Genomic DNA, 13,253 nt, shown 5'->3' on the forward strand with positions numbered 1-13,253 from the left:
TCTGCTGAGCCATCAGGGATCTCCTTGCCTCATGTTTTAAAAGCATCACTCTAGCGACCAAATGGAGAGGAAACTACAGTAGAGCAAGGGTGGAATCAGGGAGACAGAAGGCCACTGCAGTGGTCCTGGGAAAGGATGATGCTGGCTTGCACTCAAGCATACAAGAGGGACAGGTAAGGAGTTCTCGAGAGCTGCTAAAAAGCTGATGTGATTTGCTGACAGATGTCTGACGTGGGATGTGGGAGAAAGAGAAAAGATTTTCTTCGAGTAACTGGGAAGAATGGAGTCGTTCACTGAAATGAAGAAAAGCAGAGGAGGAGCAGGTTTTGGGGAAGAATATAATTTTAGTTTTTGTCATGTTACGTTTGAGATGCCTATGAGACTTCTAAGTGGAGACGTTGATTAGGCAGTTGTCTGTACAGTCTGGTGTTCGGGGGAGAAGTCTGGGCTACAGACTTAAATTTGGGAGTCATAAGCATAGAGACGGGAATTTTATCAGTGAGAGTGGATAATACAACCAAGGGAGCAAGTAGATATGGGGAAGAGGTCTTGGAATGAGCTCTAAGGCCCTCAAATGGAAATCAGGGAGATGAGGAAGAGCCAGCAGAGGAGTCAGAGAGATAGAAAGAGAGTCATCTTTCTCAAGAGAGAAAGTTGTTCCAGAAACCAAAGAAGGGGCTTCAAGAAAGAATAAGTGCTCAGATGTGTGCTATCAATGCTCATGGCATTTGGCACTGTAGAGGATATTAAGGACCTTGACAAGAACAGTTTTGGTGGAATGGTTGGAATGAAAGCCTGACAGGTTCAAAAAGGAATGGAAGGCGAGGAAGTGATAGAGCATTGTCCTTTATGGAATTTAACTGTGAAGTGGGGCAGATGTGTTAGCAGGACTGTGTTTTTATCTCAAGGCACATTTAAGTGCTCAGGTGCAGGCATGGAGCAAGAGCTTAGGTAGATTTCATTAGGGAGCATTTGGCTGGGCACAAATGCAACAGCAGGAGAGCTGGGCAAAGGAGTTAAGAGTGCCTGTAAGGGAGTAATTATAACAGTGGACCGTGGAATCTGAAGTGAGTTCAGGAAGCTGGGATTAGAACATGGCAGGAGATTAAGTTCTTGAGCATTGCACAGTGTTCCGTCTCTACCGAGGGTATTCCACTCCCCACCGAGAGCTACGAGTTCTCCGACAGAAGAGTTCCTCTCTTACCTTTCAATGAACTTTAAGAGACTACGGTCTTAAGTTTTCAACTTTAACTACCTTACTTATTATGTTGTCAGATTAAATGGCTTCCCTGTCATTAGAACCAAGACACAACCAAATTAAAACCCTCATAAAACTCAAGCGATGTGTGAAAAGTTCAGCAGCTGGGATTTGGGGTGGGGGATGACTTTTATAAGGTAATTTTAAGCAAAAATGGGCAAAATGAGGCCACTGAAAATCTAGAGATTCAAAAAGCAGGGTAAGGCAGAATGACCTGAGAAGACATAAAATCTTTGTTGTTGCTATGAAATCCTTCAAAAATACTGAGAGTGAAACCTGTGTGCCCACTACGCAGCTTCACAGAATTATATCATTTTGCTCTTCTTGCTTAGATTTTTAAGATTTTAAAATGTTTTTATAAAGAATGATTAAAAAAATCACTTTTTAAAAAAGGACCCATTCCTTCATCTGTCCCAAGGGAGTTCTGGTACACATAGGAGTCCCTCACATTCTTCAGGTGTGCTAGAAGTGGGATGAAAAGGTTGAGGGTCACTGCAATACTTTTCTGTACTATAAACACACAAATCTGACTTGAATCTGCAAGGACTTAAAAATCACTATTTGCTGATAACAAAATTCAGTTCCTTGAATTTGCAAGTGAATAATAGCTAATAATCTTCTCTTTAGTTGGGAAGGCTTGTCTGTTCTTATGTGCTGCAGAGGATCAGGGATGCGCATGTATAAAAACTGCCCCTTACTTGTTGTTTCCCATTGCTCCTTGCTGCCAGGCCTTCATGTCTGGTGACTGGTAGCCAGAAGCAGGCGGAGTCTGCTGGAGCAGAGAGCTCTGAGGCGGAGGGATTGGCATCGGCACCATGGAGCTCCCAGGGCTAAGAGATGGAGCAAAGTTGGCCTCACCTTGGGGAACCATTCCTACAAATTGACAACAAAGCAATTTATGTGAATACACTATACATTTATTAAGCCTATAAAAGGCAAAAAAAACCCCAGAAGGATCTGTAATAACATAGCTGAGAAACAGCCTATTCAACAAAGTAAGAAAATATTTCAGTCTCTTAAAAATAAAACAGAAACTTTGGTATAATCAGAGAGATAAATAAACATACAAAATAAATATGGGAGAATGTTTCCATTCACTAAGATGTTGATTTGGGTACCATGATTACGTTATGATTTTCTTCTCTGTTCTTTTCTGTTTACATGAATTTTTAAGTGTAAAAAACAAATATGAGCCCATGTGACAGATTACTTGCATAATAAACGTGTTGAAAAGGACAGGAGAATATAGACATTCACTAAATTTGTGATAAACATTCCATGACATATGTAAGTCAAATCATTATGCTGTGCACCTTAAACTCATACAGTGCTGTATGTCATTTATATCTCAATAAAACTGGGGGAAAAATGACTAAGTTATGGGATGTACTGTACAGCTTAGTGACTATAGTTAATAACATGGTATTGCATATTTGAAAGAGGCTAGGAGAGTGGATCTTGAAAGTTCTCATCATGAAGAAAAAAGTATAGTGATGGATGTTAATTGAACTCTCTGTGGTGATCATTTTGCAATATCTACAAATATCAAATCATTATGTTATACACCCAAGATTAATGTTATGTCAGTTATACATCAATAAAAATATTTTTTTAAAAACTGAAAAAAATAAGTTGAAAAGGGAAAAAACTAAGAAAACCATGTGTAAAAGGAAAAGTGAAAACATTTTGTTGGCCACTCCTCAGTTGTTTAATTTAGGGGCTTTTCTTCCCTTCCCTGTCTTTTTTTTTTTTTTTTTTAAACGGCTGCACCCATGGAATATGGAAGTTCCCAGGCCAGGAAGTGAACCTGAGCCACAGCTGCCACTGACCCTGCAACTGCAGGAACACCAGATCCTTTAATCCATCATGCCAGGCCAGGGATCTAACCCTTGCCTCCACAGCAACTGAGCTGCTGCAGTCAGATTCTTAACCCACTGTGCCACAGAGGGAACTCCCCCAGTCTTTTTTCTTTTTTAACGTGTTACTGAGATGTAACCTATATAGCATCAAATTCACCCACTGAAGTGCCCAAATCAATGATTTTAGTTAGTTTATAGAGGTGTGTATCCAATACCACAATCCAGTTTAGACATTTTCATCATATCCCAAATCCCCTTGTGCTGGTTTGCAGTCAATTTCTATTCCCACCTCTAGCCTTGGGCAACCATGATCTGCTTTCTGTCTCTACAGATTTGCCATTTATTGGAAACCTCACATAAATGTAATCATGTGAGGTCTTTTGTATCTGATCTTTCACTTAGAATACTCTTCCTTCCTCCTTCCCTTTCTCCTTCTTTTCCTTCCTTGCTTTTTTTTTTTTTTTTTTTTTTTTTGTCTTTTTAGGGCCATACCCATGGTATATAGGCTAAGGGTTGAATCTGTATCCTCATGGATGCTAGTCTAGTTCATTACCACTGAGCCACAACGGGAACTCCTAGCATAATGTTTCTGAGGTTCAACTAATCTGTACCATTTATCAGCAGTTTGTTCCTTTTTATTCACAATAGTGCTTACTAGCAGCCATTGATATAACTGTGCTAAAAAATCAAATGACCATAAAAGTAAGGGTTTATATCTGAACTTTTTATTCTGTTGCAGTGATCTGTCTGTCTACACATGTACTAATACTATATACTGTCTTGATTGTTGTACTTTATGAAGAATTTTGAAACTGGTAGTCATCCAATTTTGTTCTTAATTTTCAAAATTTTCTTGGCTACTATGATCTCAGCATTTCCATATAAGTTTTAAGAAGCTTGTCAATTTCTCCAAAAAGGATGTTGATATTCTAGTAAGAATTTTGTAATTATAAAATTAATTTGGAGTAAATTATCACCTTTTTGGTCTTTTCCTCTACGATTTCATTTTGTATAGTTCCCATTGCTACATCTTCAAGTTCACCTTTTCTTTTGTAGTATCTAATTTGCCTATTCCAGTATATTTTTCTCTCAGGCACTGCAGTTTTTATCTCCAGAAGTTTGATATTGGTTTTATTTACATCTTTCATGTCTTTGGTTAACATGTTCAAGCTTTCTCTAGTTTCTTGAACATACAGAGTAAACGCATAATTTATAATTGTCTTAATTCTATCACCCATGTAATTTCTAGGTTGGTACTGATCGCTGATTTTTTCATTAGTAGTTTTATCTTCCTGTATCTCGTATGCCTGGCAATTAAAAAAATCAGAGTTGTAAATTTGACCTTGTTAGGTGCTAGATTTTTAAAATTCCTCTGAATTTAAAATTTTGAACTTGTCTGGGTTGTGGATAGGTTACATGGGAACAGCTTTAATTCTTTTGGGTCTTGTGCCTAGGGAGACAAGAGCAGGGTTTAGCCTGGTGCTTACTTTGCTCTGCTACTGAGGCAAAAACATTTCTGAGTATTTTACTTGACACTCATGAATTTTGAGGTTTTCTATTCTGGCCCATGGGAAGAGGAGCTGACCCTGTCTGAACTCAGAAAACGTTCCCTCTAATCTTTTCAGGTGGTTTTCCCTGGCCTTGGTTTGTGTACACGGATTAGCACTCAACTGAAGACCTGAGCAGGACCCTCTGTGGAACCCTGTGGTTCTCTCTGTGTGTGGCTCTCTTCTCTTTGGTGCTGTGCCTTGAAACCTCAAGCTGCTTGGCTTCTCAGACTCCAAGCACCCTTGCCTCAACTAAGGGGAACCACTGGCTCCTGCGAGATTCCCTCTCCCTGCAGCAGAGTCTGGACAATTTCTAGAACTACTGTTCAATTTTTTGTTTGTTTCAGATGGTAGAATAAATGTGCTCCCTATTACTCCATCTTGACACAAATTGGAGAGTGGAAAAAAACCAACAATTTCTTTTTTTTGTTTTGGCTTTGCCCGTGGCATGCAGAAGTTCCTGGGCCGGAGATTGAACCTACACTACAGCAGTGACCAGAGCCAAGGCAGTGACAACATGGGATCCTTAACTACTAGGCCATAGGGAACTCCTACAACAATTTAAAACAGCAAAAATGGGTTTCTTTTTATGTTTTCTGTTATGCTTGTGCTCTGTATATATATTTTTTCTTGATAAAATACATTTCACAGTTAAATACTACTGAGGTAGCTATAAGTTATAAAGTTATAAAGGTACAGAAAAAAAGAATGTCACAATTTGATTACCCATAATTTAGTATAATTCCTTCAAATCTTCCCTCTATGAAATCTTGCATAATTTTGTGGCTTGCTTTTTTCCCTCATCCTTATACAACTATAAGCATGTTTCTATATCCTTAATTGTCTCTTTATAAACATAATTGCAGATGCCCATGAAATAGTTTGTGTTCTGTCATTATTAATACAACGACTTTTCTCTTTTTTTGTTTGGTTAATCTGGCCAGAGATGAAGTTAATTTATTCACTTTTATTTTCTATAGGGTACCATTTTTAAAGCATTTTAATTTTTTTGTGAAGGTTATCCGTAGATTTTCTAATTTTTTTTTCCCCCTCTAAATGTGTAACTACTTTTCTTGGTAATGCTTATATAAATAGAGATACATATTGTGCATTTCTCCTTGTTATCTCCTCCATATGTAACTTAATTTCTGGTAAATAATTTTGATTTAGAATATATGGGGAATAATTTTTTTCACTTAAGACTCTAGGAGGTGGGTTCGCCCCATCACCTTCATTTTTATATTGTCTGTCTTTGCATTAATTCTACATTTTAAATTTTAACTATTTTGGTTGTGACCCTCAAAAAATACTTGTCTGTTCCTAATGCATTTTTAATCTTATTTATGATGAAATAATATATGTGAAGGGGGAAGATACTTATCACATTTTGGATATTATCCTTTGGGGTCAAAGCTAAACAATAAATAAAACTGCAAGCACATCAGCATGCTTTTTGGTGTTTCTTTCTGGCCTCATCTCATGTTCTAACTGCCCATGTTTCCTCATCAGATGACCTTGTTTTAGTAGAAAGAACCAGTCTGTGAATAATGAATTTGGAGGGGTAGTTAGAATTCTGGTCCTAATTCTGCCACTAAACTGGATCTTGGATTCTGTGGACCAGACAATCTTGCTGCTTCTAGTTTAAGAATCCTAAATTCTATCTTTGCTTAGATTGTGTGAAATCTCCCTGCTGGACCATAAATGGTACCATCACCATTTGGCAGCAGCAACTAGAATTAGGATTCATTTTTCCATTAAAAGATTCATTAAGCATCTACTCTCCCCACCAAACTACTGTGCTAAGCACTTGAAAACAAAGATTGAAAAGGTCACACATGAAGTTCCCACTGTGGCACAAGAGGATCAGTGTTGTCTTGGGAGCACTGGGTCACAGGTTTGATCCCTGGCCCGGCACAGCAGATTAAGGATCTGGTGTTGCCTCATCTGTGGCCTAGGTCATAACAGTGGCTCAGATCTGATCCCTGGCCTGGGAATTCCATGTGCCTCAGGGTGGCCAAAAAGAAAAAGAAAAGAAAAGGTCACACGTGGCTCACTCAAGGAGCTGATGAGCTGATGAGCAAGTGGTGGTGAGTGCTTATGATTGGGAGTGTCAGGGAGGGCTTCCCAGAGGAGACACCTCTGAGAGGAGGGAGGAACAGAAATGAGCCAGGTCAGGAAGGACATTTTAGACAGAGGATACAAGACATACAAAAGCCTAAAAGAAAAGAGAGCAAGGTATGTATTCTTTTTTGAAACTTGAGAGGTTTGTTCAGTTGGAACATTGAGACATGGCGGGAAGGCGAAATGGGGTAGATAAATCTAACTGGACAAGTTTGGGGTGCTGATGGAAAATTCGAGTGCGTCTGTCTAGTAGGCAGCTGTACACATGAGCTGGGAGGTTTAGAGATAGAGAACAGAGTCATTAGCATGAAGAAGCCACTAAAGCCACAGGAGTAGATGAGATCACTCAGAAGGAGTGAGTGGAGTGACATGTTTATTGTAGAGGGACATCTGGACTGCCTTCAAGGAATTCATGAAATAGACACAAAAAATGTCTTTTCCGATCACCCTCGGAGTCCTCCCCGTGGCACAGCGGGTTAAGAATCCGACTGCAGGAGTTCCTGTCGTGGCTCAGCGGTTAACAAACCCGACCAGTATCCATGAAGACACGGGTTCAAACGCTGGCCTCATGCAGTGGGTTAAGGATCTGACCTTGCCATGAATTGTGGTGTAGGGTCACAGACACGGCTAGGATTCCTTGTTGCTGTGGCTATGGTATAGGCTGGTAGCTACAGCTCTGATTCAACCTCTAGCCTGGGAACCTCCATAAGACACAGGTGTGGCCCTAAAAAAGACAAAACAACAACAAAAGAATCCAACTGCAGCAGCTTGGGTCCCTGTGGAGGAGTAGTTTTGATCCCAGGCCCCACACAGTGGGTTAAAGGATTTGGTATTGCTGCAGCTTCAGCACAGGTCACAACTGTGGTTTGGATTCGGTTCCTGGCCTGGGGACTTCCATATGCTGTGAGTATGGCCATAAAATTAAAAAAAAATTTTTTCCCCCATTTTCTTTGAGTATTACCATAGTATAAAATAAAATTTAAATGTCTAATTCTATTCTTATGCAATCATCATAATCCAGAAAATTTTTCTGTTTTCAGAAATAAAAGAAAGTACACTCTGTCACTATTAGCACCTACATGTTCCTTCATTTACTTGGTGCCTATATTAAGCTGAAAGATGCCAAAGCAAAGGACTAAAGCTAAGATAATGTATTCATCCTTTGGTTTTACTATCATCAGTTTACACAGGAATCAGCAAACTTTTCCCTGCAAAGGGCCAGATAAGTAAATTTTTTTGGTTTTGTAGGCCATAAGGTTTCTGTAAGAACTACTTAAGTCTACTGCGTGAAGCTAGCCATAAACAATATGTAAAGTAACGAGCATGGCTGTGTTCCAATAAAACTATTTATAAAAACATGTTGTGGAAGTTTTTTTGTTTATTTTGAGAAGTTGATTTGAAAAGGTTGGAATTTCTCCAGAACTTTAATTTGTACCAACACAAAACCTGGTCTTAAAGCTTTCTACCAGGTTGCTGAACATGGTAGAGCGTGTTTGTAACGTAAAGCAATGAAAGAAATTTAAAATATTGCATCTTTAAATGTTCTTATGCTTTCTAGAAACACTAACAATTTTCCCCGTTTTTTTGAAACAGTTCACAGAAGACCTGAAAGTTCCACCATTTCATTTCAAACTGTAACTGATGAAACTACTATTCTTCCCACTGTACCTAGCTTCTGGAATTTGTCTGTAGTACAAATACTGACTTTATCAAACAAAAATTCTTATTTTGTGAAAGGTATTTTTTGTCAGTCAAAAGTTGGGACTAGAAGGGAGTTTCTATTGCGGCTCAGCAGTAACAAACCGGACTAGTATCCATGAGGATGCTGGTTGGATCTCTGGCTTCGCGCAGTGGGTTAAGGATCCAGCATTGCCCTGAGCTGTGGTGTGGGTCACAGATGTGGCTCAGATCCCATGTTGCTGCGGCTGTGGTGTAGGCTGGCAGCTGTCGCTCCTATTCGACCCCTAGCCTGGGAACTTCCATATGCCACTGGTGTGGCCCTAAAAAGCGGAAAAAAAAAAAAAAAAAAAAAGTTGGACTGGAAGAAAACTTCAGGTACCAGATAGATACTTAACAATGGGCAGCAACACATCTGGTTATACTGCCTGGAGAAGAAGGACGCGCCACTCACTGTCTCCATCACTGTGTTCTACACTGACTTGCAAGAGATCAAAGACTAGACCCACAATCCTGAAGGAAGTCTTGTCAATTTCACAGGCACTGGGGTTTTGGAACACTTTTCTAGTGCTTTTGTCAAGAAACAGGAGCAGGATGGTAGTTCTCCTTTCCTGGCTTTCCAGAGATGAAGTATAAAAGAGCATGACTAAAAACTGACAGAAGTACTGTGTTTTTCTAAAAAATTAATTAATTTTTGGAGTTTCATGGTGGCTTCGAAGTTAAGGATCCCGCATTGTTACTGCTGTGGTGTAGGTCTGATCCTGGCCCTGGAACTTCCTTCCACATGTCTCAGGTATGGCCCCCCAAAAATTTCCACTTATAGTCATTATAAAATATTGGCTAAATTCCCTGTGTTGCATATGATATCCTTATAGCTTATTTATTTTATACATAGTAGTTTGTGCCTCTTAATCCCTTACCCTTAACTTCCCCTTCCCACTTCCCTCTCCCCACTAGTAACCACTAGTTTGTTCTCTATATCTGCGTCTCACTAGTTTGTTGCACTGTTTAGATTCCACATATAAGTGATATCACACAATATTTTTCTTTCTCTGACTTATTTCATTTAGCAATATAACCTCAAAGTCCATCCATGTTATGGCTGATGGCAAAATTTCATTTTTTATGGCTGACTAGTATTCCATTATCTCTATAATACACACCTATATAATTACACTTATATATAATATACACATTATACACAAACACCCCCCTCCCCTCACATCTTTATCCATTCATCTATTGATGGGCACTCAGGTTGCTTCCCTATCTTGGCTATTGTAAATAATGCTGCCATGGACACTGGAGTGGTGTGTATCTCTTTGAATTAGTGTTTTCATTTTTTTTTGGGGGGGGGGCTATATACCCAGGAGTGGAACTGCTGGGTTACATGGTAGTTCTACACTTAAGCTTTTTGAGAAGTACTGTTTTCCATCTTTTTGTTTATTTGTTTTGGCTGTGCCTGTGGCATGCAGAAATTCCTGGTTCAAGGACCGAACTCACAAGAGAGCAGCGACCCAAGCTACTGCAATGACAATGCTGGATCCTTAACCTGCTGCTGAGCCACAACAGAACTCATTTCTTTTGATAAGAGAATTTATTGGGGAATTTATTAGTGTTTGGCTTATTTGTAGTTATTTTTCTCCCAATAAAAGAGATAAATCTTTTGATTTAAGGCTCTGCAATAAATGCCATAAATGCTAGTCAGGATCTATTCGCTCTTTTTGCTATGCTGACATTTTGGAAGAGAATGGGGAAATCGAGCAACAGAAGTCTTCTAATGCTGGAGGAAGTACTTCTGTGGGCTAGAATAAAGTGAAGGAAGCTTGTCAAATTCTCTGCATACAGAAATCATAAGACGCATGAAAATACAACTCTTTTGAAGGCCACTCCTGTTCAGAAATATTATAATTAAAATATGGATTTATAATCCTTTTCTTGCCCACACATATAGTGGAAGTGATATAAACCAGCCAAAGATGACTTCATTGTCTTGAGGACAAAGAAACCAGTGTGGCATAATTTTGATTAAAATGTCTTAGAGAATTCTGCTGCTCTCTGACACATGTTTCCCTAGATACTTAATTTAATAGTCAAAGGATTTCAGCACCTGTTGCCACCAGAATGAAAAGTCTAAATTGATTTGGCTGTCAAAGTTGATAAGCATACTGCCATGTAAAAAAATCTCTATATAACTTCAAAATTGTATTCAAGTCAAATAGCAGCCTTCTCATTAAAATTCATTTTTAAGCAGGCTTAAAATTTACTTTTTCTTTCATTTTTAAATTGAAGGGATATATTTAAATTTTTTCCCCAGGAATTTGCCATTAATTTTACATTAAAGTTTGATTAAACCTGGTGGATTAATCAAATGTATTTTATTTCTATTACCTATTAGAATCTCCAAGTGATAGAAGAAAAATTTTAAAAAGATATCATTACCTGAGACAAAGGGAACAGGAAAGAGACAACGCAAATGTAAGATTAAAAAAGAACAAAGCATTTGAGAAAGTTGCCTAATAACTGCAGAGGGATATCTTACAACCTAAGCAGCTAAGAGTCGTGACACCAATAAGAAGTCTGAGATAATTTGTGAAGACTGATTATTCTTATGTAAGCTATCAGAAACAAAATCTGCAGGATGATAAAAAAAAAAACTATATGCAAATTTTGAATTTATGTACTTACTACACCCATTGTTTGACATGGGCTTTTCCTTATAGTCTCACAGGGACTCAAGAAAGTAAGAAATTAAGATTATGCTTTGCAGACAAGATGTTAAAAATTTTAGAATCAGACAGGTCCTATGGATCCTATAACTTAATCGTGTTAGCTATCAATGAGAGAGACAAGTCTCAACCATTTAGTGGTTAAGAGCAAAGCCTAGAGCCTGGATCTCCTGACTCCCACATCAGCGTCTTTCTTCTTCAGCAAAATGCTTCAATGTCAGTGAACTGAAACACATGTGAAGAGAGAGACCTGAGCCTGTATGTGGAACAGCTGTCCCTGAGTATCCATGAGGGACTCGTTCCAGGACCCTCATGGACACCTAAATCCATGTATGCTCAAGTCCCTTATATAAAATGGGGAAACATAACTTATGTGCATTCTTCCATATAGTTAAAATGATCTCTAGATTACTTATAATACCTAATACAATGTAAATGCTACATAAATACAATGTCAAAGTTGTTCCCGGAGTGTGGCAAATTCAAGTTTTGCTTTTGGGAACTTTCTGGAATTTTTTTTAGGGGGGATATCTTTGATCTGGGGTTATGTGAATCCAAAGATACAGAGCCCATGGGTACTGAGAGCTACTGAGCTTATAAAAGCAACATAAAGGTGTAATCCTCATACCTGATCCTGGATACTGGAAGACATTCTGCTGCATCTGAGGATTGATTCCAGTGCCAAACTGTCCTCCCATGTTTCCTGTCATGCCTCTGTTCACCATGCTGTTGCGGTTGCCCAAGGTTGCCTCAGGGTTTCCTGCCAGTTGTGAAAAGGGGCTGGTAGAAGCGGGTGGAGTTCCGGGATTTGTACCATAGTTTGGTGGGTAGGGGAATTGCTGCGGAGCACCCTGAGGAAGACGGGGGTTCCCCATTGGAACTGGCAGTCCAGACGAGGGAGGGAGGTTGTTCCCAAAGCTTTGCTGCCTCATGAGCATGGCTCTCTGCTGCTGTATTAGCTGCCTCTGTCGGTGCTGTTGACTGTATAACTCCCGCTGGCGCTGGGCCAACATTTGGGCATTCAGGGGTGGCTACAAAGGACAGAAAAAAAAAAAATCCTCATTTTCTAATTTTATTTTGCTCTTGGAAAACTTATAGGATAAGGCATAGTAGCTTGGGGCAACAGAATATGTAGAAAATCAGTGTACAAGGAGAACAAAAGTAGAAAAGGAACAAAACCTCAAAGTAATAGCCACAGGAGAGAAAATGAATTAAGTACATTTTAGAGATTAAAGTCACCTAGAACTTATAAAAGTCAAAGGAAGTACATATTGATTAATATTATAATATAGACAAGAAAAACTGTTAAGAGAAACATGAATACCATAAAGAAGAGAAAGAAAATGTGACTGATGACTTCTATCTTATCTGGCATTAGGTTTTCTTTTTCATTTCCAAAAAGTTTACTGTGTTTCAAGCATGGAGAAACTTAGTTTTTCCTTTTTTTCCACAAAGACCATTTATTCCACTTTACTTAAATGAATAAAATTTTATTACAAGTGATTTAATTTTCTTCTTTACACTCTTCTGTATTTTCCAAATTATCTATAATGAATGTGCATTATCTTCACAATTAGAAAAACCTACAAATACCACCAAAAAACCCCCAGGAGTTCCCTTGTGGCTCAGCAGCTTTAAGATCCAGCATTGTCAATGCATTGGCTTGGGTTGCTGCTGTGGCATGAGTTCGATCTCTGGCCTGAGAACTTCTACATGCCAAGGATGTGACCAAAAAAAAAAAGGGAAGAATCAGAAATCCAGGATCCAATGCCAACTGATCACTTTAAAAGAAAATAAATAATGAGAAATAAAATACTGAACAGAAATAAATGAACCCAGGTATTTTGTATCACTGTTGCATTACAAGATTGCTCTGGGCATTAGAATAAGTGTTTTAGTAGCTATACAATTATGAATGATGAAAGAAGTGATAAAATTAGGTTGAAGTCACCTCATGGTCTAACTTGCAAAGTGACATGACATGCCAATAAAGCCTTCCTCAGGAAACACCCATTCAGGTTGAGGACCTGACTAAAGGTCCAGCTTTAGCTGACTAAAGGTC

General features: G+C 38.8%; 1 protein-coding gene across 26 annotated transcripts in view; it reads right to left on the bottom strand.

Annotated features, from left to right (window-relative positions):
• Positions 1-13,253, bottom strand: part of NCOA1 (nuclear receptor coactivator 1) — a 253,860-nt gene that overhangs the window by 15,004 nt on the left and 225,603 nt on the right. For all 26 annotated transcript variants that reach the window (XM_085015947.1, XM_085015954.1, XM_085015948.1 and 23 more), the window contains 2 exon segments: positions 11,820-12,222; positions 1,957-2,131 (listed from right to left, as the gene is read on the bottom strand). In XM_085015947.1, coding sequence (XP_084872073.1) covers positions 1,957-2,131; positions 11,820-12,222 — 578 coding nt within the window.

The sequence above is a fragment of the Sus scrofa genome, chromosome 3, assembly GCF_054392235.1.
Source record: "Sus scrofa isolate SSC_HxYL_T2T_F1_AM1 chromosome 3, Sscrofa_HxYL_maternal_Yorkshire_Landrace_v2.0, whole genome shotgun sequence".
Taxonomy (NCBI): Eukaryota; Metazoa; Chordata; class Mammalia; order Artiodactyla; family Suidae; genus Sus; species Sus scrofa.